Consider the following 25190-nt stretch of genomic DNA (forward strand, 5'->3'; position numbering starts at 1 on the left):
GGTCTATTTTTGGGCTTTCTATTCTGTTCCATTTGTCTATTTAGTCTTTCCCCAATGTCACACTATCTTGATTACTGTAGTTGTATGGTATATTTCGAAGTCAGGTATTATCAGTTCAACTTTGCCCCTTTCACTCAGTATTATGTTGACTAGTCTGGGTCTTTTGCCTGTCTGTATGAACTTTAAAATCAGTTTGTTGATATCCCCAAACTAATAATGCAGTTGTTTCTGCACATTATTAGATTCGATTTGCTAATATTTTGTTGAGGTATTTCACATCTATGTTCATGAAAGATACTGTTCTATCGTTTTCTTTTCTTAGACAACCTGTTATTTGTTACATCAATTAAGAATAGTAAAAATAAAAGCTTTTTATTTTACATTCACTTACTCCTTCTTCAGTGCTCTTCATCTCTTTATGTAGATGTGTGTTTCTGACCTATATTATTTTCCTTCTGTGCAGAGAACTTCTTTTAACTTTTCCTGCAAAGCAGGTCTCCTGGCAACAAATTCCCTCAGTGTGTGTCAGAGAAAGTCTTTATCTGTCACTTTTGAAGGATAATTTCATGGGGTACAGAAGTCCAGGTTGGTGGGTTTTTTCCCTTCAACACTTTAAATATCTCAGTCCATTCTTCTTGCTTGTGTGGTTTCTGAGGAGAAGTTGGATATAGTTTTTCATTCTTCTCTAGGTAAGGTGTTTTTCCCCCTCTTGCTTTTTTCAGGAGTTCTTCCTTTATCTTCCTTTTCTGTAGTTTTCTGGGCATTTATTCCAGTTAGTATTCTCTGAGCTTCTTGGATCTGTGGTTTGGTGTCTGATAGTAATTTGGGGGAAATTCTCAATCATTATTGTTTCACATACTTCTTCTCTTCTTTTCTCTTTTCTTCTCCTTTTGGTATTCCCATTACACATACATTGCATCTTTTGTAGTTGTTCCATAGTTCTTAGATATCGCTTCTGTATTGCTCTTCAGTTTTAAAGATTCTATTGATATATTCTGTAGCTCAGAGATTTCCTCAGCTGTGTCCAATTTACTAATGAGCCCATCAAAGACATTTTTCATTTCTGTTACAATGTTTTATATCTCTAGCCTTTCCTTGTTGTTCTTTCTTAGGATTTCCATTTTTCTGCTGACATTGTCCATTTGTTCCTGGATATTGTCTGCTTTATTCCCTTGGAATATTAATCATAGTTGTTTTATTTATTTATTTAATATGTATTTATTTTTGAGAGAGAGATAGACAGAAAAAGCGAGAGGCAGAGAGGGAGACAGAGGATCCAAAACAGTTTCTGTGCTGACAGTACAGAACCTGATGTGGGGCTAAAACTCACGAACCATGAGATCATAACCTTAGGTAAAGTCGGATGCAACTGACTGAGCCACCCAGACACCCTAATCATAGTTGGTTTAAATTCCCAATCTGATATTTCCGTATCTGTGCCATGTCTGGTTCTAATGCTTGCTCTGTCTCTTCAAACTGTGTTTTTTGCCTTTTTGTATGCTTTGTAGATTTTTCTTGGTAGCCAGACATGGTGTAGTGGATAAAAATAATTGCTGTAAATAGGCTTCTTGTAACATGGTGGTAAGGTGTGGAGGGAGGGGAAGTGTTCTATGGTTCTGTGATTAGGTCTCAAATTTTTAGGGAGCCTCTCTCCACTGAACTTCATAAATGTTTCTTAGCAGTTTTCCCCCCTCAGGTGGGATGGGATGGCTAGAGGGGGCTAGAGTTGAGTATTTCCTTCCCCAGGTTAGTTAGGTTGGTTAGGCTTTTGTTAATTAGTTTCTCCTGACGACAGGCCTCGTTAAGAGGAGCAGAGTGTTCTGGTGTATTTCAGTTTTTTTTTTTTTAATGTTTATTTATTTGAGAGAGAGGGAGGGAGGGAGGGGAAAGGAGCCGTGAGAGAGGAAGACACAGATTCCAAAGCAGGGTCCAGGCTCTGAGCTGTCAGCACAGAGTTCGACACGGAGTTCCAACTCATGAACTGTGAGATCATGATCTGAGTCAAAGTCAGATGCTTAACTGACTGAGCTGCCCAGGTGCACCTGTTCTGGTGTATTTAAAAATGGTTCCTATTCCCCTCTCCCTGCTGAAAGCCTGAGGGTTTTTTCTAGGTGTTTACTGTGGGGACCTGGTCAAGCTCCTGGAGATAAAGCTCACAATATTTTGAAGACCATCTTATGACTGGGCCTCCCTGGAGTTTTTAACTCTCAGATTTGTCCATGCTGAGCTTCTAGCAAATCATCAGTGATAGTTCAGGTTTTACTACCTGGCTCGGATATTTTGGCTATTTCCACAATAGTGAGTCCCTGCTATAGTAAGTTGCAAATGCTCGTGTTCCCCTGTTGTATCTCTCCAGTCTCGGGAGCAGCCGTTTGCCCTGTGTCCTTCCCTCGCTTATGAATCCAAGAAGAGTTGTGATTTTTTAGTGTGTTCAGCTTTTTATTTGTTGTTAGGATGGAATGGTGACTTCCAAGCTCCTTACATGCATAACCAGAAACCTGAAGTCCTCAATTTTTATTTGGTGAATTTTCCAGTGGCAAGTTTCTAATTATAGATTGATTTCTTTCTGCTATCTCACATGATTTTGTGTCCCCCTGCCCCCGTTTCATAAACTGGAATGTGTTCTCAAAAACAATCAAAAGTTTTTCTCTTGCAAAATGTGATTAAGATTTCTTCACTCTCCCCACTCACGTAATATAATTCATTCTATTTTTTTTTTTAATTTTTTTTCAACGTTTATTTTTATTTTTGGGGGGACAGAGAGAGACAGAGCATGAACGGGGTAGGGGCAGAGAGAGAGGGAGACACAGAATCGGAAACAGGCTCCAGGCTCCGAGCCATCAGCCCAGAGCCTGATGCGGGGCTCGAACTCACGGACCGCGAGATCGTGACCTGGCTGAAGTCGGACGCTTAACCGACTGCGCCACCCAGGCGCCCCTATAATTCATTCTAAAGCCAAGGGTGATGAATGATTTTGGATTGTTTCTTTGGGGATTCTTGGCATTCTTTCATCAATGCTTATCACCAAGGATGCTTGCTTGCTCTCTCTCTCTCTCTCCTTTTCCTTTTCAAAAGAATACACTTTAGAAAATGAGATAAGTGTTGCCTCTGTTCATTGGCCTCCCATTCACCCTTTCAGATGGGACTGAGCTGGCTTATGCTTACGTGGATTTTAACTACGATGGTACTTTGCTAGCCTCCGTTGGCAGCAGCCCCGATCACACGCTGACCATCTGGAACTGGAAAGAAGAACAGCCCATACTGAGGACAAAAGCTTTTTCCCAGGAAGTTTTTAAGGTTACTTTCAATCCTGAAGATGATGAGCAGCTGACTACATCGGGATCAGGCCACATCAAGTAGGTTGTGTGACTGATACAGGTGTTGGTAGATTATCATTAATGATATTTTCTAAGAGGTGACCAGCTGGAGACATCTTTGCTGATGTTAACATTAGGATAATTTTTAAATGTGTTATCTTTAACTGTAGTGCTGCTTTTCTAATTGGATATGGGGATTTTCTTACCTGAGGGGCGCCTGGGTGGCTCAGTTGGTTAAGCGGCCAACTCTTGGTTTCCGCTCAGGTCGTGATCTCACCATTTCGTGGGTTTGAGCCCTGCATCAGACTCTGGGCCAACAGTGTGGAGGCTGCTTGGGATTCTCCCTCTCTCCCTCCCTCTCTGCCCACCCCCCACTTATGCTGTCTCTGTCTCTCTCAACATAAATAAATACACTTAAAACAAAAGACAGTATAGATAAAAAGAAGGGCTTTTATTTTATTTTATTTTATTTTTAAAGAAGGGCTTTTAAATGTAGCCTACTGCCTTATAGGCTTTACCACCTCAAAGGGTTTGTATAACGTCTTACTAACATGGCATGTTGACTTTTCAGACCCACCATTAAACTTGTTGTAGCAATACTGTATGATGGATAAGTCATTTTGACTCTGAACTCAGTCTTCATCTGTAAAATAAGAATTATAACAGAATCATTCCTAACCCAGGGCCCTCAATACTAAATTGCAACAGAGTTTACTGTTGATCTCGGTCTCTGGGTCTAAATTTCATGTCGTTTTCACTTTATCATACTCCGCTCTATTTTAGGATGGAATGACTTTGTCCTGTTCTGTCTTCATTCTACCTTGTCTTAAGCATTTATCTAACAACCTTCTACCACCACCCTCGGACTGCTCATAACTAGATTTCCAGCGTCCTTTTTGAGAAAGACATTTTTACCTAAGTTTCTCTTAGTTCAATCTAAACCTGGCCCTATTCTTATTCATTCATTAGAAATACAGAATAATTGAACAGATATTATTTAAAAAAATTTTTTTTAACGTTTATTTATTTTTGAGACAGAGAGAGACAGAGCATGAACGGGGAAGGGTCAGAGAGAGGGAGACACAGAATCTGAAACAGGCTCTGCTGACAGCTCAGAGCCCAACACGGGGCTTGAACTCACAGACCGCGAGATCATGACCTGAGCCGAAGTCGGCCGCTTAACCGACTGAGCCACCCAGGCGCCCCTAATTGAACAGATTTTTAAATAGAAACTTGGGGGAATTCTCAAGTAATCTTCTGCTAGCTATAGGCTAAAAATGTCCAATTCTTTTACATTTGCCCATCATTTAGTAAAGTGCATATTTTCTATGTACTGTGTCTTTGTAGAGGGATAGAAATGGAATAATTTCATGTGTGAAGTGCTACGAAAGAAACAAAGTATATGGAAATGTGTGAATAGAGGACCTACCATAGCCTTGGAGAAGGATGTTTGTTATTTAAGCTTTTGGCTTCCTATTGGCTTGTTGATATCATCCATTATCTATTTTATATCTAGTTGGTAGACCAGATTCTTTTCCCTACATGGTTTTCATCATCTGACTGTTCATTGCTTAGACTATTAATAAGAAATATTAATGAATAAATGTTGATTGTTACTGCTTTTATGTGCTAGGCACTGTTCTAAGCATTTTTCAGTAATTTTATGAGGTTGGTACTACTAATATGCTCACTGTATACATGAAGGAATGAGGGCACAGTGTTATTTAGAAACTCACTCTTAAGTTACACAGCAAGTAAATTGGCATTTTTGGGAAAACTTTTACATGTTCTAAAATGGTAGTATCCAATAGAACTTTCTGCCAGGATGGAATGTTCTGTGCTATCCAACCTAGTAGACACTAGCTACATGTAGCTATTGAATACTTGAAATTGGCTGGTCTGACAGAAACACTGAGCTTTAAATTTTATTTAGCGTTAATTTATTAAGTCTAAGTTAAAATAGTCAAACTTGGCTACAGTTGACTGCATAGGACAGCAGGAGTCTCAGATATAATATCCACAAAGGCAGGGAGTTTATTTTGTCTGTTTTGCTCAATGCTGAATTCATATTGCCTAGAGCTTTCCTGACAGGTAGTTGATACTTAATACATATTAGATGAATGAATAAATGAGATAATATGTGACGATGAAACATGTAAATGCTTGGGTGATAATAAAAATAAATAAAGCCTCTTTGAGGTACATTCAATCACCTTCTGGTTTGTTTACAGGTTCTGGGAAATGGCTCTAACATTCACTGGTCTCAAGCTTCAGGGTTCATTGGGTCGATTTGGCAAAACAGCCACTACTGATATAGAAGGTTACATGGAGCTCCCAGATGGGAAGGTGAGTGTAGCCACTATTCTACAATAATAAGATTATGTTTCCAAGTGATGAAAATAGATGAAAGCACATTATACATTGTGAAAAGCACTGCCAATGTTAGTACTAATGAATACTATAATTGTGAATATAATGAACATTTCATTTTGCTTCTTCAGATTATCAATTTTAATTAATATACTTCCACAGAATTGTCCTAATCCACATATAAATATTATTTTTGTTTTGTGTCTACTAAATATTATACAAACACATAACATTTAATATATTAACATAGTGACATATTGTCATTTTTTATTACGCCATGGAGTTGCAGTGTTTATAATGTTTATCTTTCCCTCCTCTTTTGTCATGATGGTCCAAGAGGACTTCCTAGCTCAAAGTTGTATATAGTCTTGCAGCTTTTGTTTTTATTGTCAGATTATTATTTAGGAAGACTGAACCACCCTATAGTGGCTCCTACAGACCCACTGTGCCTGTTTATTCTGTAACATTGTTAGTTTATCTTCTCTCTTCCTCTTACAAAATTTATGGGCATCTTGCCTATAGGGTCAGTTCTGCATTAATGATGCATTTGGCTTCCTATTAGGATGAGTTATATAGTATTATTTGTGAATGTCTCCGTTATAAGTAAATGCCAGCATACAAATATAATTTTGAGGAACAAAATGGGCTGCCTAGTAGATATTCTCTACCTAGTATCTACCTAGTAGATATTCTCAATCTGAAATCATGTTGTGTGGGGGGAAATAACAATTCTTGGATGCTGGTCAAATACATATCCAAACCTTTAAAATGATCATAAGTCATTTTAGCTTCAAATTCTGAATCCTACAAGAATTAATCTAGGATAAAGATGGTTAAAACATGCCACAAGATAGATCTTTAAAAGGTTCAGTAGGATTCATGTGTATGTAGGGAGAAAAGAAGCCATTTTATTTATTTTTAACTTGTTTTATTTTTTATTTTTTTAAATTTATATCCAAATTAGTTAGCGTATAGTGCAACAATGATTTCAGGAGTAGATTCCTTAGTGCCCCTTACCCATTTAGCCCATCCCCCCTCCCACAACCCCTCCAGTAAGCCTCAGTTTGTTCTCCATATTTATGAGTCTCTTCTGTTTTGTTCCCCTCCCTGTTTTTATATTATTGTTTCCCTTCCCTTATTGTTCATCTGTTTTGTCTCTTAAAGTCCTCATATGAGTGAAGTCATATGATTTTTGTCTTTCTCTGACTAATTTCACTTAGCATAATACCCTCCAGTTCCATCCACATCTTTGCAAATGGCAAGATTTCATTCTTTTTGATTGCCGAGTAATACTCCAGTGTGTGTGTGTGTGTGTGTGTGTGTGTGTGTGTGTGTGTGTGTGTATCACATCTGCTTTATCCAGTCATCCATCGATGGACATTTGGACTCTTTCCATACTTTGGCTATTGTTGATAGTGCTGCTATAAACATGGGGGTGCATGTGTCCCTTCGAAACAGCACACCTGTACCCCGTGGATAAATGCCTAATAGTGCAATTGCTGGGTCGTAGGGTTGTTCGATTTTTAGTTTTTTTGAGGCACCTCCATACTGTCTTCCAGAGTGGCTGCACCAGCTTGCATTGCCACCAACAATGCTAAAGAGGTCCTCTTTCTCCGCATCCTGGCCAACATAGTGTTGTTGCCAGAGTTGTTAATGTTAGCTATTCTGACAGGTGTGAGGTGGCATCTCATTGTGGTTTTGATTTGTATTTCCCTGATGATGAGTAATGTTGAGCATTTTTTCATGTGTCGGTTGGCCTTCTGGATGTCTTCTTTGGAGAAGTGTCTATCCATGTCTTTTGCCCGTTTCTTCACTGGATTCTTTGTTTTTTGGGTGTTGAGTTTGATAAGTTCTTTATAGATTTTGGATACTAACCCTTTATCTGATATGTCATTTGCAAATATCTTCTCCCATTCTGTCAGTTGCCTTTTAGTTTTGCTGATGGTTTCCTTCGCTGTGCAGAAAAAAGAAGCCATTTTAAATGAGAGACACACAAAAGGAAATGTTTAGAGTTAGGAATAAATAGCTAATATTTGGAATTCTACTTAGGAGGGAGCATTTATGTTGGGAAAGAGTGGGAAACTAGGTTGAGAAGTATGGTTGGGTCCTAGTGTATGAGGAGATTAACAGCCAGGCAGAACTACTATACATTGGAAGAGTAGAGTTGAAAATGAAGATATGTATTAATCTGGCCACAAAATGCCAAATGAGTTGGAGGAAGGAAAATCTGGAGTCAAGGAGATGAGCTAAGAAGGAAGATATTACTTTCATTTCATTTTTCAGGACAAATGGAAAAAGAAAGCTAGACATGAGTGACATTTCAGAAGGGAAAGTCTTCCAGGTATCCGTGGCTTTGGGTGGTTTTGTCACTGGACAGAAGAAAGCAAGTCGAGATAAAGATTATCCAAAGTTAGCTGAGGTTTAATAATAGGTAAACCAGGTAGAATGGATAAGATTAGTAGACTGGGGATGTAGAAAAGATGGAGTAAATTACTTGGCATGAAGGAAATGGGGTGCAGAATGCTGGAGCAGGCAGGCAAGAATTAGATCCGAGTTTCCCCAAAGGTGTTTCATGGAACATTAGTCTGCACAGAATCTCTGTAAAAATAAGACTTTCCTGGTCAAATTCCTTTGTATCTAGAAATTTCTTTCAGTGATCTATATTAAAGTTTCCAGGGGATCCTAAAGAAAAGAAAGTTGTCTGATTTTGTTTATCCAAGCATATGTCTTCTGAGTTAATGTTAGTCAGAAGAGGAGCTTTTGAGCCAAGGTTCCTGGGTGAAAATCCTGATTCCTATTGGTATTTTGTGCAAGCCACTTAACTGTTCTGTTCAGTTTTTTTCTTTATAAAATGGGAATAATAATAGTTAGGACTCCTATTGATCCATATGATTCCCTTGTGTGAATGAGGAAAACTATGTTTTCTGGGAAAATAAAGTGGCCAACCTGCATAACTGTACATGGTACCCTCAATAAATATACCTAGTTCATATGAGGTTTTAAGATTAATGTATGTAAATTGCTCAAGTATCACTTGGCACAGAATTGATACTTAATTAGTATGACTTATTATGTAATACCAGTTAAAATTCCTAAGAACTAGTGTTTGGCGGTACATACTTGGATGTGCTCGATTAAATGGATTAATAGGAACTGGTTCCAGATGATTGTTCTTGTTTGAAATTGGATATTATTATGCTATAATCTTCTGAGTTCAGTAATTTTTCTGAGTTCACAGTTTAAAAAACTTGTAACATTTGATATTATCACTCTTAAAAAGTAGAAACTCGTCTATCGAGAGGTTAAAAATGTCTCTAATTTTTGACTCCGTAATTCCACTCCTGGATTAGGCCCTTAAGAGCTAGGCAAAGAAGGCTATTTCAGATATATTTGAAAAATTACCAGCAACTTAGAGCGTAATCACAGTGATGTAACACTGTGCATAATGCTAGGAGGAAACCCATCACAATGTGATTAGTGCTTGTTTTTGAAGTAGTGAATTTTCATTTCTACATTTTCTTATTTTTCTATACTTACTTTGCTTCTCTTGATTATGTAAGTACAAAATCTTTAAAAATAAATCCCACCTGAATGTGAGGCATAAATATCCACTTTTGTCTGTTTTAATGCACATTCCTCCCTTTCTGCATCCCTGCCAGGTGCTCTCAGGGTCAGAGTGGGGCAACATGCTGGTGTGGGAAGGCGGCCTCATCAAAGTTGAGCTCTGTCGAGCTGCAAGAAAGTCTTGTCATCAGGGTCCCATTAACCAGATAGTGCTGGATGAGGGTGAAGTCATCACTATGGGGGCAGATGGATGTATTAGGGTAAGTTTTCTTGACGCTTGGTCAGGAGCGCCCACATCAAAGACTTACAGATCGCCCTACTGGTGTTATCAGATTTTTACTTCTCACAAAGGTCACTTTATAAAGGACATCAGTGGTCATTTACTCCTACGGCCAGCGCATTTAAAATCATACTTTCCTTGTGGTAAATATTTAAATTCTAGTCAAAATTAATTTATAGCATCTTAGCAGTGAAATTTTCTGAGGAGACCTTTTGTTATTTTGATCCTCTGGTTGAAATAGTAGTTTGGGAAAACGAAAACCTATTTTAGCAGACTATAAACAGTGGACACAGGTGTCCTTTCAAAACACGCAGTGTGAATGGGTCATGTTTTAGGGATGAAAGTACCAAACATTCTTATTTTTGACTGAGGTTACTAACTAGAAATACACTCAAAAGTGAGCTGATAGGGTTTGCCTGTGGATACTACACTCTCTTTTCTCTTTACACTGGTGAACTCACTTGTCCTCCCCTGTGGACACTATCTTGCCCATGGTGTGGGCTAAGCTGGAACATTGCTCCAGCATCTAAGTCCCACTAGTAGTTATCAGACCACTTCTCCCACCCACCCATGTATATGGACCCTGCTGTTGCTGGCAAACCTGGAGGCTTATGATTTGCCCTGTGGTCCTTTTGGCACATATTCCTACTGGTGCCTTTCCAAGAAAGTGGTAGTATTCTCTGGACTTTCCTTAGGAAGTATTATTTTCAGAAGTAAGACTGTGTTTTAGAAAATAATCTCGTCACCCTGTTGACATATATTGAGATTACAACGTCTAGCTATATCTCTCCCAGTCTGTCTTCTTACCATTGGCTTTTTGAACCCAAGTATAAATTTTTGCGTTTACCATATTAAATTTAATTTTGTTAGATTTTACTAATTGCTCTGGAAATTTTTATGTCCTTTCTTTTGTCATATAGCGTATTTACTGTCCATCTAAGATATAGGTCACCCCAAAATGTCAAAATACCAACTGAAGGGAAATCTCAAGATTAAAGAAATTAAATACTTCACAGATGGTCCTTTAATGAACACCACTAATTTCTAAACTGGCTTCCTTTTTAAATGTCACCCTAATCTCTTTAGTCTTTTATAGTAAATCTCTACCTCTAACCCTTTGGGAAAAACCTAGCCCAACTCCCAGGAGTCCATTTGACCTGTGGATCTGGGTCTCTCCCCTGTGGGGCTAGTCTATGGGACAGCACCAGTCCTCCCTGAAGTTACTTTCCCTAAGGTTGAGTTATTGAGTATGGGTTAACGGGGTGGAGTGTGTCAACAGATCCATCCAGGGTGGGCTCTGGGACTTTGTGCAGGAAGTCCTTCTCAATCTCTCTGCTGTGTGAGGTGAAACTGCTCCCTCATGCTTTCCATAGTGTTCTGTTGTCTGTCCCAGAACAGCAATCCTTACCTGAATAGTACAGTCTAAATCAATGATGAAAAACACTTTCTCATGACAACCTCATCTACACACCTTTTCTCTGCTTGTAATGAGGATTGAGTATGGATCATGAAGTCTATTTCCCCTTTCCAGAGGCCCACTGGTAAAATCAAAACAGGGCTCATTACAGTGTCTTGCCAAATAACCAAACCATTTACTCCAAATGGCCACTTTACATGCAGAAAGACCTGATAGACCCCTTGACATCAAGTTTACTCTGGGCTAATTAGAATTTTTATTCAGGCTGAGTTTTCTCACTAAGCTCCATCCATACAAAGGAAATGATCATAATTTATTATCCTCCAGTTGGAACCAATATCCCAGGGGTTGAGTTTTGGCTGGTGTTGTCATTACCCCTACTCACTAATTTGCATGCAACAAGAAGAAATGACTTTTGAAAAAAAAAAAGTCAGAGCCTTTTCTTACAGAAAATGTAAATTCAGAAACTGCTGATTGATTGAAATATTTTCTTATTTTATAAGATCTGGGATTTTGAGACCATAGATACTGCTGACACTATAGACGAGACTGGATTGTTAGAGATCGAGCCCATTAATGAGCTTCAAGTAGGCAAGAATGTCAAACTCTTCTCTATGATAAAGATGAGCGACATGGGAAATAACATTTGGTTGGCTCAAGTAAGTTGCATTCTTCCCTCTTGGGTCTTTAAAGTTACCTGCACATGAAATTAAAGTAGTAACAATTTATTGCCACTGTGTTACTAAGTCCATTTTACTATTAAAACTACTATTGATATATCCTTAATTTTGGTATTTGCTGCCCTACAAGCAATTCTCTACAACCGCATTGGAGATGTAGGATTCATTATAGCCACTGGTAAATCTGCCCAGTTTGGCCTGCACCCATGACTTCCATCTGCTATAGAGAAACCTACACCCATCTCCGCCCTATTCTACTCAAGCACCACAGTAGTAGCTAGGGTCTTTCTATTAATTCGCTTCCATCCACTCCTGGAGCACAACAAAACCATTCAAACACTCACACTATACCTAGGAGCTCTCACAACCCTATTTACAGCAAACTGTGCTTTAACACAAAATGATATTAAAGAAATCGTTGCCTTTTCTATCTGAAGTCAATTGGGACTTCTACACAGAAAACCACTTAGCATTCTTATTATATTAAACTATTTGTAATACAAAAATGCTTCATTTATTGTGTGTTCTAAGATATATAGAAGTTGCTTTTGTTAAATTTCAATCACAGTTTATTTTTTATAAATGCTTATTTTTGAGAGCTAGAGAGTGGGGAGGGGCAGAGAGAGAGGGGGACAGAGGATCAAAAGCACTCACAGGAGCAAGCCCAATGTGAGGCCTGAACTCCCCAACCTTGAGACCTGAACTCACCCAACCTGAGGTGAAGTCGGATGCTCAGCTGACTGAGTCACCCAGGCGCCCTCAATCACACTTTAAAATATCTGTAAACTTTTGGTATTACTGTTTGTCCTTTATTTTAACTAGATCACAGGAAGAAAATTTCTTTTTATTTGATAAAAGTTCAAAATGATAAACTATTGTTATGTATTTAATTTTTTAGGATGCCAATGGAGCCATATGGAAGCTTGACCTTAGTTTTTCAAATATTGTAAGTTGCCTATTTTTCTTTTTTCCTAATTCTTATAATAACAATCTGTTATTCTTCTTTAAAAGATACTTTATCTTTCTCCATATTTGATCATTGTTCCCATCAAAAACTTGTCCAACATGTCCTGGCCCTGAGAATTTATTATCTCTCTCTCTGATTTTATAAAAAAGAAAAGGAGGTATCTCCTAGCAAAATCCACCAGAAAAGTGGCAATTGACAATGCCTAACGTTATCAAGTGCTTTACAGTTGTCATAAACTTATGGCATTTTCATTTATATGATCTTCTGTAACCCTCACAGTTACCCTCATGAGCAGGTAGGCTTTTGCTATTACCTCATTTTACTGGTGAAGAAATGGAAAGCCTGCAAGTACAATTCCAATACTTGCTTTTCCTAATTCCAAGAGTCCAGCACTCTTTCTAACTTATGCTTTTAAAAATTTCTATTCAGATAAAATCACACGTGTGTTATAGGGTTATATATATAAATCTATTATTTTTTTAATGTTTATTTTAGAGAGAGACAGAGTGTGAGTAGGGGAGGGGTAGAGAGAGAGGGAGACACAGAATCCGAAGCAGGCTCCAGGCTCCGAGCTGTCAGCACAGTGATGGACACAGGGCTCTGACCCACGAACCATGAGATCATGACCTGAGCCGAAGTCGGACGCTTAATCGACTGAGCCACCCAGACGCCCCAACTATGTATATATTTTTTAAAATTTGACCTTAATTTGATGTTAACTTATCTTTGAGATCTGATAGGGTCTCTTTTATTATCAGACCCAAGATCCAGACTGCCTCTTCTCCTTCCATTCTGGAGCTATCGAAGCCTTGGCAGTCTCTCCTCTCACTTATCTCATGGCCACTACTGCCTTGGACTGTAAGTAGAACTCTAAATGAAAGTATAGCTGGCCTTTTTTGTTTTGTTTTCCACATAAAATTTTCTATGTGTTTGATGAAAAGCACTTGACAGTTTTTCCAAAAGGAAGCCTCTTGCTGCAAGAGAGGTGAGTTTTTACGTAAGGGAGAGAAACTGAAGTGCAGCAGCCTTGGTTATTGTGAGAGATTAAGGGCACAGTAAGTTGCTCAAGAAGATGCTATTCATTTTGGCATTATCCACATTTGTGCTTTTCCTATTTATTTTTCACCTTCTTTCTTTCTTCCTGATGTATGGTGAATCTATGTGGGCTGTGCAAGGTGAACTTGATCAGTAGTTGTTTTCTTTATTATCCATGCTTGCAAATTACCTGGTTGAGGATATACATGTAAAATTTTGACTGAAGAAAGCCTATTAGATTATTGGTTGATTGAACTATTTGTGAAATTTCTTGTTATAATGCTCAACATGTAAAGGAAGCCAAGGTTATTTCAAAAGAGATATATATATATATATATATATATATATATATATATATATATATATATATAAATTTATTTCTTTTAAAACTGGTTTTCTATAGGCTCTGTTCGAATCTATGATTTTGCTGGCAAAACCCCTTTGGCTCAGATGAGATTCAAACAAGGAGGTACTGCCCTCACCTGGGTACCCCGACTGGTGAGTTTATTATGATCTTCTACTAAGATCTATTGGTAAATATACCCTGGGTTTTAGAGGAAAATAAAAATTTTAACTTTATTCACTCACAATGCGGATCTAGTTCAGATCTAGTGACAGAGATCATATCATGACCTTGCTTTTGTGGTTATGGTCCTGTTTTAATAAAAATCTATTTTTATGCCACCTGCAGGTTAGTAATTATTCCATGTTACAAAATTATTGCCCAACAGAACTTTGGGTATCTATCCTCTATCAGACGCTGATTTCATTCATTCTAGTTATATTTCTGGTGTGCCTGCAGTGTGCTGGGGCTTGTTCTAGCTTCTGGGAATGTAACAGGGAACAGAAAGACAAAAATACTTGCCCTCATACACCTTACACTTTAGTGGGAGGGAGGAGGCAGAAATGGACAATACAGAAAAATAAGTAACATACGTGATAATGATAAGAGCTATGAAGAAAATTAGGCAGAGGTAGAGAGTTGTTCTTTATCCATTACAATGTAATAAACTACCGTAAAATGTAGTGGCATAAAACAGCAAACATTTTATTTTGCTCACATTTTCTCTGGATTGGGAAATCACGGTATCTGGGGGCTGGAATCACGTAAAGTCTTCTTTATCGCAAGCCTGGCATCTGGGCTGAAGGCTAGGCTAAGCTGGGCGCTCAACAGGAGTGCCTGCTTAATGGCTTCTCCTTGTGGCTTGGGCTTTACCACAGCAGGGTGGCCTCAGGACAGCCACATACTTCTTACATGACAGCTAATGACTCCGAGATCTAGTGTTTCAACAAAAGGCCGAAGCTGCTGGCCTTCTATGACCAGTCTCGGAAGTCACATAATGTCATTTATACCATACTCACTTGAGTGAAGCTGTCACAAGCCCCACCCAGATTCAAGGAGGGGATTTCTCCATGGGAGGCATGTCAAAGAATTTGCAGCTATTTTTCAAAATATCATGGGAGTATTTGGGGAATGTTTTATCTTTACTGTTTTGGGTTGAAGTCAAAGAGAAAATGTTTCGGGACCAAAATAAATGTGGACATGGCTAGAATGGAGGAGAATTTAGTGATAGAATCAAGACCAGAAAGACAACTCAGGCCAGGGAATAGAAGCAGAACAATGATGAGGTTTAGAACAAGTAGAAACCACAGAGTATTTGTCTTACCAAACCTGGCTCACTCTATTCCATTTCCTTTACACTCTTACCTGAAGTATTTAAAATACAGCTATATAATTAAATAATTTATCAGATGGTCATTCGATGTCCATAGAATGTTTCCCTTTTTTAGTCTCATATCCAAGTAATGATCATTGGATATCATGCTGGAATTGAAATGCCTTTTCTCTATGCCCTCTCGCTTCTCTAGAAAACTGTCTTTATGACTCAGCTTAGGTCAAACATCATCTCCTCTGCATAGCCCTCTGTGACCCTATCTTCTAGTAGAGCTAGGTACTACTTCCTCTGATTTTTTTTTTTAAAGCACTGCTTATATACCAATTTTATGATACTTATCATATCACAATGTACTAAGATAAACTGCTTTATTGTATCTTTCCCACCAGACTGTTCTTCATGGTGACAACCACACTTTATTCTTCTTTGAACCTCCAGTACCTCTATAGTACATTTAGACACACAGTATATGTTTATTGAATGAACAACATTCAAGGAATTGGATGGAGTACAGTTTTCTTATTACCAAGATTCTCATAACTGCCTGGCCTCAGGGATGATCGCTCTGCTCTAAAGAACAGCAGGGCTCTTGCCTTTCTCCTGAATGCCTTCCAAGATAGCAGATTTAGTATATTCAGACGTTGCTAGATTTCTGTCTCCAGCCCATACTTCTTGGAGCTGCAGACCATGTGCCATCCTCATTTTGAGTTTCCCAGGGGACCTCAATCCCAACGTGTCCAAGACTAGATTCATGATACCCTGTTGGCCTCCCCCCAACCCCCCTCCAAAACAATAATGGCAGCAACAAACCACACACACACACACACGTGCTTGGCTTCCTCCTAGTGTTACCTAACTCAGTAAATGTCTCAGTAATCCCTCTGTCCTCCTCCCCCATATTCAGTTGTCACCAAATAGGACCATTATAACTCTCTCTAAACTATGCCCATATCCCTCCTCTCTGCAATGCCACCTCAAACCCAGTGATCATAATCACTCTCCTGGAGTAAGGTAGCCATCTCTTCAAAGGTCTCCAAAGGTCTTCCTGCATCCTATCTAGGCCATCTCGGTTCTGTTTTGCACAATGCATCTAGGATGACTTTTCTGAAATATCAAGTCTGGTCACATCACTTCCCTTACCCACACATACCCAAGCCCCCAACTAAAAACCTTTTAATGGCTTCCCACTGCTCTTGGGATGAAGACTATCCTTGTAAGCTACTTTTTGACCTGGTGCTTTCTTATCCCCCTCTCTGGCCTGTTGTGGAAGCCCTGTTCCCTCACTCAGTCTGCTGTAGTCAAACTAACTTTTTCCTGAGTTACGTTCTTTCCTGCTACATGACCTTTCCACAAGCTATGTCTTCTCCCAGGAGTGTTTCTCCCACCTCCCTAGACTTAGTTAATTTCTGGGCATCTTTCTGATCTCCGCTCCACCATCTCTTCTTTAAAGAAGTCCTCAGTCTAGGTCAGCTTTCTTTGTTATATGCTCTCCGAGATCATTTCTTTCCTTTAGTGTTTATTTCTGTTCAGAATTTAACACTCATCTGTGTGATTAACATCTGTCCTCCCGCTAGATCCTAAATTCTGTGAAACCAGGGACAAACTGTTCATGCGCTCCCTTGGGTGGCTGGTGATAGGTGCCTGGCATGTGGTAGAAGGATGCGCCGCCAACGTTTGCTCCAGTGCTTGAATTGCCATTATTTACCTGTCTCACGATCAGCAATGATAAGGAGCTGTTCTAAAATAGAGGTTACCAGAAAGTGATATAAGGAATTAGCAGTGAACAGTCAATATTAAATTACTTAGCTGAATAAAATACAAAGTTATCTGTTATGTAGCACAACTTTCTGAATCAACTAATTTCACATTTGTTGCATTTAATTTTTATCCAAGGTAAGCTACACTGGAGCACAGATTATCGTAGGATTCGAAGATGGAGTTGTTCGAATTCTTGAACTTTATGATCCAAACGGGCTCACAGTTTTTGCAGGACGGAAGAAAATTTCAGATGCAGATATTAATTTGAAACAGGTTTTCAAGCCCCATACTGCTCGTGTTACTGCCTTAGCTTATGAACGTGATGGAGAAATTCTAGCTACAGGGGTAAGTAGTAGATTTCCTTTTGTTTCCTATTGAGCTTTCATGGTTCAACTTGTCTTATCAGTCTTCCTACTTGATCTAACATATTTGCTGAGGTACACTTCTTTTTTTCTTTTTGCTGACGTGCACTTTTGAGAAAAACACAGTTTGCTTTCTTTGTGTTCATATTCTTTCAGTGTAGTCAGTGCATGACATTTCAAAATTTTCTTGCAGATTGAGTTCTAATGCTTATTTTAAATGAATGGAAAATTTCAACTGGGAATTATGATCAGTGTTTTATACAGAATCAATATTCTATCATATAGGTATGTTCGTATATAAAATTGCCATAAGCGAAGAGAATATGTAAATTTTTCATGCGTTGATAGGGGAGCATATGCTTTGTGGAACTTTTGGTGAGTTAATCTATGTACAGGTACGGTGATTGTTTTTTTCAGAAAGATATTGGAACACTTGGTTTGTCAAACATTTTCATGGGGGACATGAAGCAAATACTTGAAATGTGAATTTTCCCAGCATAGTCTGGGATCTATGATTATCATAGGTATAAATATACAGTGGGTATACTCTAACTATTAAATGCTACTCTATACTCTGTGAGATATATTTCAAAAAGAATACATATCTGATGGGTATTTCTCTTTTTCTTAGAGTAGAGATCAAACTGTCTTCTTCTTCGAGGTAGAAAAGGATTATAAGCCAATCGGTTATATTACTACTCCTGGACCTGTTTGCCAGTTAGTATGGTCTTCGGTTTCCCATGTGAGTAATTATTATTTGTCTTCATGCTTCAATCTAAATTACCGCATAATGAAGTGATCTGGAAGATAGAGAATAGCAGGTAGAATGATTAGTCCCACTCCTGGGTCCTGCAGTGAGGGGTCAGGAATGCTTCTTAGCTTGGCTAGTAGCGTATCACTGAGGAGCCCAATGTCCTACTCACTATCTCCTCTCTCTTCCATGCTCTAATTAATTGGTCATGATCCACTCTGAGAACATTGAGGTCTATCAGGCTTTGCTTTAGTAACAATGGTGACTCTATTGAGATACATATGTTGTAATGTGTTGGCTTGGATCTGTCAGTCCTTTTGACATTCAGAAGTTCACTTCAAAGGTCTGAATGTACTTGCCCTCATCTTTATCTCTTTACTTGTCTTCTACCCCCCTTCTACCTCCATTTTGTCTTCTAATCTTCCATTGACTCTTTCCTAACATCAGCTGGTGATTAGGTATTAACTATTGATCTTATTTAATGCCTCTAATTTCCCTAAGTTCAAGCATAGGATAATTCAGTTGTCTAAATATCGATTGTCTAAACCAGGTGCTGTACTGGGTTCTAGGATAATAATAGTGATGAACTGGGGTGCCTGGGTGGCTCAGTCGGTTGAGCTTCTGACTTCAGCTCAGGTCATGATTTCATGGTTCATGGGTTTGAGCCCCACATTAGGCTCTGTGCTGACAGCTGAGAGCCTGGAGCCTGCTTTGGATTCTGTGTTTCCCTCTCTCGCTGCCCTCCCCTGCTCATACTCTGTCTCTCTATCAAAAATAAATAAACATTAAAAAAATTAAAAAAAATAGTGATGAACTGCATGGAGGTGTTCTCAGGATTATTGAAGTAACATGTGTAGCCTACTTTAAACTCTTCTAAAGACAAGGGCTATAACAATATAGTGGTATATAGAAAAAACTTTTTTCTAAGTTAACATACTCATTGTTTTCATCTTTGCTAGGCACTGATGTATTCAATAAGCAGTATAAAACAATCTCTTCTGAAAGGGAAAAAAATGCACCTATTTAAGAAGTTAAATAACTATCACAGAACAATACAAAGTTTTACAAGGGAATTGGTGACTAAAATATCAGTGGTATACACAATATGTGCTCTGAATATAGAGCAGGGAAATGTCAAGAAGGGGATAAGTTAACATAACTTATTTTGTACTATTTTACCTTAATTTTGAGGAATTGGTAGGATGTGGGCATTTGGAGAGAAGGTAAGTGCAGATGGTTTAGGTGAAGGAAACAAAAGCTGCCAAGGGAGCTCTGTGTTAAAGCATGAATGCAACATGTGGTATTATGTACACCCTTTAATCATTTCCCTTAGATTCAAAGTAAAAAATCCAAAAACGTTAGGAATGGTGGGTGGGAAGATGGTGGGTGTGACTATAGAGGGGCCTCTTGAGGAAGATCTTTATGGTGATGGGATAGTTTTGCATCTTGATTGTGGTGAATGGTTACACAAATCTACATCTATAAAATGACCTAGAACTCTACACACATTCTATATTAATGTCAATTTCCTGGTTTCCATATTGTTGCCTAAGAAGTCACCAATGGGGAAAACTGGGTGAAGGATACATGGTTCCTCTCTGTACTATCTTTGCAACTTCTTGTGAATCAAAAATTATTTTAAAATAAGCTAAAAAATTTTTTTAATAGGCATGAGACGAAACCCCCCCAACATAATTCAAAAGTTATTTCAGGCAGTGCTGCCAATTAGTGCTTGTATTTCTAATATTATTTGGGAATTACTAATGTCAAAGAAAATTATCCTCATTTCACAATATATACATGTATCAAACCATCTATCGTTATATTTCAATAGAGATGTGGAAAAAGGTAAATGACCATACATAGCTGATACCCTGCATACTTTAGTTGTCTAAATTGCCATAGATGTTAGCTTCCACTAGCTCTCAATGGTCAGACCTCCTGCCTTCCTGAATGCATTAAACTTCTGCCCATTATTTATAATTTGTGTTTCCAATAAGGAAACGTGCACAGAGAATCATTTGGCCTGTCGTGGTCACTACCATGATCACTTTGGGCAGATGAGAGGCAGATGGGACAACTGGGCAGCTGTGTTCCAGACATGTGACCAGGGCATGAAATACTATGTGGACGAGAGCTATGTATGAGGTAGAATTGACAGAATTTGGTGATCTTTTCAATTTTGGGGGGTAATTTTGAAGTGTCTAAATGAAACTCCTTAGTTTCTCTAAGACATGTTCTTTTGCCTACATTATTCTGGGGCCACTGTTCTCTGTTGCTGAAACCAGAAAATCTTGAGAATCATTCCAGTCTCTTCCTTACCTCTAACCACCCTGCCCTTCAGTGGTTCACTAAGCTTCTTTGATTATGCATCCTAAACATCCCTGCCTTCTCTTCGATATCCTAGATGTAAACATAATACTGTAGGTAAAAGTGAATAGCATTCAAATAAATGAAAGTGTAGTGAAAACTAATGGGCCGTTTGGAAGAAATGAACAAACCCTGTTCCCATGCAGTTTAGAGGTGTAAATGCTTTACGGCAAAGGCCCAGCAGAACATCAGGCTCACTTTCCTGCATTTCCCGTTTCGCTGGAATCCTGTCCTCTCAAGTCCTAATTTGTTGGGGTAGCTTTGAATTTCAGCTTTTGTCTCTTCATCTCTGAGAGAATCCCCAAAGCTCTAGGACACTGCCTTGTGTTTGGCTTCTAGGTCTCATGCAAACTGTTGGCAATTTGTCCTTAGGAGGCAATTGGTTCTTCCTACTATCCGACATTGATTCCTGTCTACCTCTGCATCTGCCTGCCCTCTTCCCTTTTTTATAATAGAGGTGGCCTCTTCCTTCCCACATGGAGCCAATTCTGAGTCCTGTCCTTTGGATTGTACTCTCTCCCACTTTTTTCAAGATTTCATATTACTTATTTTCTCTTTTCTGTCATATAAATTTAGCCTCACCCGTTTACTGGATCATTTCCATCAGCATTTAAATATATTCAAGTATCTCCCATGGGGAAAAAAAAATTGCTTGACCTCCTGTTCTCCTCTAGCTGCTGTGCCATCTTTCTCCTTCTGACTTTTCTAAAAGGATTAATTATTCCTATTGACTTTTGCTAGTATCTACTCTCATCATTCTACCAAATCAGCTCCTGTGAAGACACCAGTGATGTGCATCCATTTAACATTTTCCATTCTTATCTTTCTTGACCTCTTAGCCTCATTTGAATCTGTTGACCCTTACTTTCTCTTTTAAATACCACTTCCCTTTGGCTTTTGTGACCTTATGCTCTCCTAGTTCCCTCGTCTACATCTTGTCATTCCTTTTCAGTCTCCCTCACCCAATTCCTAAGTATTGTTTCCCTAAGGCTCTGTCCTGATCTCTCTTCTCATTCCCAAGCCCATAAATTCCTTAAAAGCCCAGATGTGCCACTGGATATTTGCAGATGGTATATCCTTTGTATAGCACACCCTTCAAACCTACCCACAACTTACTATGTAATTGTCTTCTACTCCTCCTTCACCTTGAAGCTTAGATACCACCTTCTCGGGAAGCCTTACACAGCCTCCTTTATTCTGGTGGCGCTCCTGCAACACTTGTTGCAGTTACAATTTACATTTATTTATAGGATTTGTTAAATGACAGGCCCTCTTGTTGGAGGTAAACTCCATCGTGCCAGACACTGTATTTATTTTTCTTATAATTTTACCCCTAGTGCACTACAAAATGCTAGATACATAGTCTATACATAATAATGATAGAATGACAGAGTGAATAAAAATTTTGAATAATGTGTCTATGGAGTATCAAGATGGGCCTCTGTCTCCCCCCCCACCCCATCCTTCCCCCACTTGCACTCTCCCTCCCTCTCTCTCAACAATAAATAGGCATTAAAAAAAAAAGATGGGGATTTCCCATACATGGTTAAATATGTGATTTTTGAGCTCAAGGGAGAGGTCTGGCCTAGAGAGATAGATTCACTCAGAATTTAATTGTGCATGAATGGTAATGAAGCTTTGGGTTGCCTATAAGATTTCCCAGGGAATGTTTATGGAGTGAGAGGAGAAGAGGGTAGAGGACAAAAACCTTGGGAATGTCCACAATTAATGAACTTGGGCAGATGGAGGATGATCCATCAAAGGAGGCTGAGACTGTATGTGCCATCCACACATTGCATGTTTCCCTTGGCACTCCTAATTTCAAAATTCTGCCCTTTGGGCAAACATATTTTGCAACTGCATTTTTGGCTCAGAAAATATGTCATGGCATCTATAAGGGAAACAAATATAAATCTAATTTTAACAGTTAGCTTATTAATAGTAATATAATCGATATTAATAACTGTACATAGTGATTAATAAGATGATTTATTACTGAAGTGAGGAATTAAGTATTAATTTTCAAAAGTGTATAGTATATATAGCAATGATATTTTTCCTCGTTTATAATCTTTTTGAGCTATGCTTCTAAAAACTTGCCTAAATGTAAATGATATATTTAATCTTTCTTTTTTAGCCTGAAAGTACTTTACTGATTTTCTGTGAGAATGGCTATGTTCTTGAAACTCCATTTCCAACTATAAAGGAAGAAGAAGATCATGATGCAGTTTCCTATGAAATCAAAGACATGCACATAAAATGTTTTCATTTCTCAAGTGTCAAATCTAAGATCCTGGTATGTAAGATCCTTGAAGCATTACCTTCTAATATGTTTTGTCTTAGAATACAAAATGTCCTATGAAAGTGCTGGTGAAGTACAAAGAAGAATAAGACCTATACCCTGGCTTTAGAGAGCTTGTAAGCTGGTAGGAAACAGCTGACTGTATTAGAAGGCAGTAGTGAACAGATGTCAAAATCAAAGTGCAAAGAAAATAATTTTAGTGGTGTGCAGTGCAACAAATATGCTTTTAATGGAGAGATAAGAGGAGATCAGAGATGACTAGATGCAGGTGACATTTAGTCACTTAGAAAATAGGAAGGATTTTGAAATACAGCATCCTGTCTTGATAAAAACCCTCAAGAAAGTAGGGATAGAAGGAGCATACCTCAAGATCATAAAAGCCATATATGAACGACCCAACGCTGATATCATCCTCAATGGGGAAAAACTGAAAGCTTTCCCCCTAAGGTCAGGAACAAGACAGGGATGTGTCCACTCTCATCACTGTTATTCAACATAGTATTGGAAGTCTTAGCCTCTGCAATCAAACAACACAAAGAAATAAAAGGCATCCAAATCGGCCAGAAGGAGGTCAAACTTTCAGTCTTTGTAGATGACATGATGACATGATACTCTATATGGAAAACCCTAAAGATTATACCAAAAAACTGCTAGAACTGATTCATGAATTCAGCAAAGTTGCAGGATATAAAATCAATGCACAGAAATCGATTGCATTCCTATACACCAACAATGAAGCGACAGAAAGAGAAATCAAGGAATCGATCCCATTTACAGTTGCACAAAAAACCATAAAATACCTAGGAATAAATCTAGCCAAAGAGGTGAAACATCTATACACTGAAAACTATAGAAAGCTTATGAAAGAAATTGAAGACACACACATACACAAAATGGACAAAGATTCCATGCTGCTGGATAGGAAGAACAAATATTGTTAAAATGTTGATACTACCCAAAGAAATCTACATATTCAATGCAATCCCTGTCAAAGTAATACCAGCATTCTTCACAGAGCTAGAACAAATAATTCTAAAATTTGTATGGAACCAGAAAAGATGCCAAATAGCCAAAGCGATCTTGAAAAAGAAAACCAAAGCAGGGGGCATCACAATCCCAGACTTCAAGCTATATTACAAAGCTGTAATCATCAAGACAGTATGGTACTGGCACAAGAACAGACACTCAGATCAATGGAACAGAATAGAGAACCCAGAAATGGACTCACAAATGTATGACCAACTAATCTTTGACAAGGCAGGAAAGAATATCCAATGGAATAAAGACAGTCTCTTCAGCAAGTGGTGCTGGGAAAACTGGACAGCGACATGCAGAAGAATGAACCTGGACCACTTTCTTACACCATACACAAAAATAAACCCAAAATGGATGACTTCAATGTAAGACAGGAAGCCATCAAAATCCTCAAGGAGAAAGCAGGCAAAAACCTCTTTGATCTTGCCCACAGCAACTTCTTACTCAACATGTCTCCAGAGGCAAGGGAAACAAAAGCAAAAATGAACTACTGGAACCTCATCAAAATAAAAAACTTCTGTACAGTGAAGGAAACAATCAGCAAAACTAAAAGGCAACTGATGGAATGGGAGAAGATATTTGCAAATGACATGTCCGATAAAGGGTTAGTATCCAAAATCTATAAAGAACTTATCAAACTCAACACCCAGAAAACCAAGAATCCAGTGAAGAAATGGGCAAAAGACATGAATAGACACTTCTCCAAAAAAGACAGCCAGAAGGCCAACCGACACATGAAAAAATGCTCAACATCACTCATCACCAGGGAAATACAAATCAAAACCACCATGAGATACCACCTTATACCTGTCAGAATGGCTAACGTTGCCTGAGTTGTTAATAACAAATGTTGGCGAGGATGTGGAGAAAGAGGACCTCTTTAGCATTGTTGATGACAATGCAAGCTGGTGCAGCCACTCTGGAAAACAGTATGGAGGTTCCTCAAAAAACTAAAAATAGAACTACCCTATGACCCAGCAATTGCACTACTAGGCATTTATCCACGGGGTACAGGTGTGCTGTTTCAAAGGGACACATGCACCGCCATGTTTATAGCAGCACTATCGACAATAGCCAAAGTATGGAAAGAGCCCAAATGTCCATCAATGGATGAATGGATAAAGAAGATGTGGTGTGTATATATATACACACACACACAATGGAATATTACTCGGCAATTAAAAAGAATGAAATCTTGCCATTTGCAATGACGTGGACAGAACTGGAGGGTATTATGCTAAGTGAAATTAGCCAGTCAGAGAAAGACACAAAAATCATATGACTTCACTCATATGAGGACTTAGGG

General features: G+C 38.6%; 1 protein-coding gene across 1 annotated transcript in view; it reads left to right on the forward strand.

Annotated features, from left to right (window-relative positions):
• CFAP44 (cilia and flagella associated protein 44) overlaps positions 1 to 25190 on the forward strand; it is a 146544-nt gene that overhangs the window by 16317 nt on the left and 105037 nt on the right. The window contains exons 6-15 of the mRNA XM_047100263.1: positions 3140 to 3356; positions 5549 to 5663; positions 9347 to 9511; positions 11452 to 11607; positions 12527 to 12574; positions 13354 to 13453; positions 14034 to 14128; positions 17200 to 17409; positions 18058 to 18168; positions 22685 to 22843. Of these exons, the coding sequence (XP_046956219.1) occupies positions 3140 to 3356; positions 5549 to 5663; positions 9347 to 9511; positions 11452 to 11607; positions 12527 to 12574; positions 13354 to 13453; positions 14034 to 14128; positions 17200 to 17409; positions 18058 to 18168; positions 22685 to 22843 (1376 nt within the window). The remainder of the gene's footprint in view (positions 1 to 3139; positions 3357 to 5548; positions 5664 to 9346; positions 9512 to 11451; positions 11608 to 12526; positions 12575 to 13353; positions 13454 to 14033; positions 14129 to 17199; positions 17410 to 18057; positions 18169 to 22684; positions 22844 to 25190) is intronic.

This window comes from Lynx rufus, unplaced genomic scaffold (assembly GCF_022079265.1).
Source record: "Lynx rufus isolate CCGP_SWC_20201006 ecotype Redwood Valley unplaced genomic scaffold, mLynRuf1.p SCAF_5, whole genome shotgun sequence".
Lineage (NCBI taxonomy): Eukaryota > Metazoa > Chordata > Mammalia > Carnivora > Felidae > Lynx > Lynx rufus.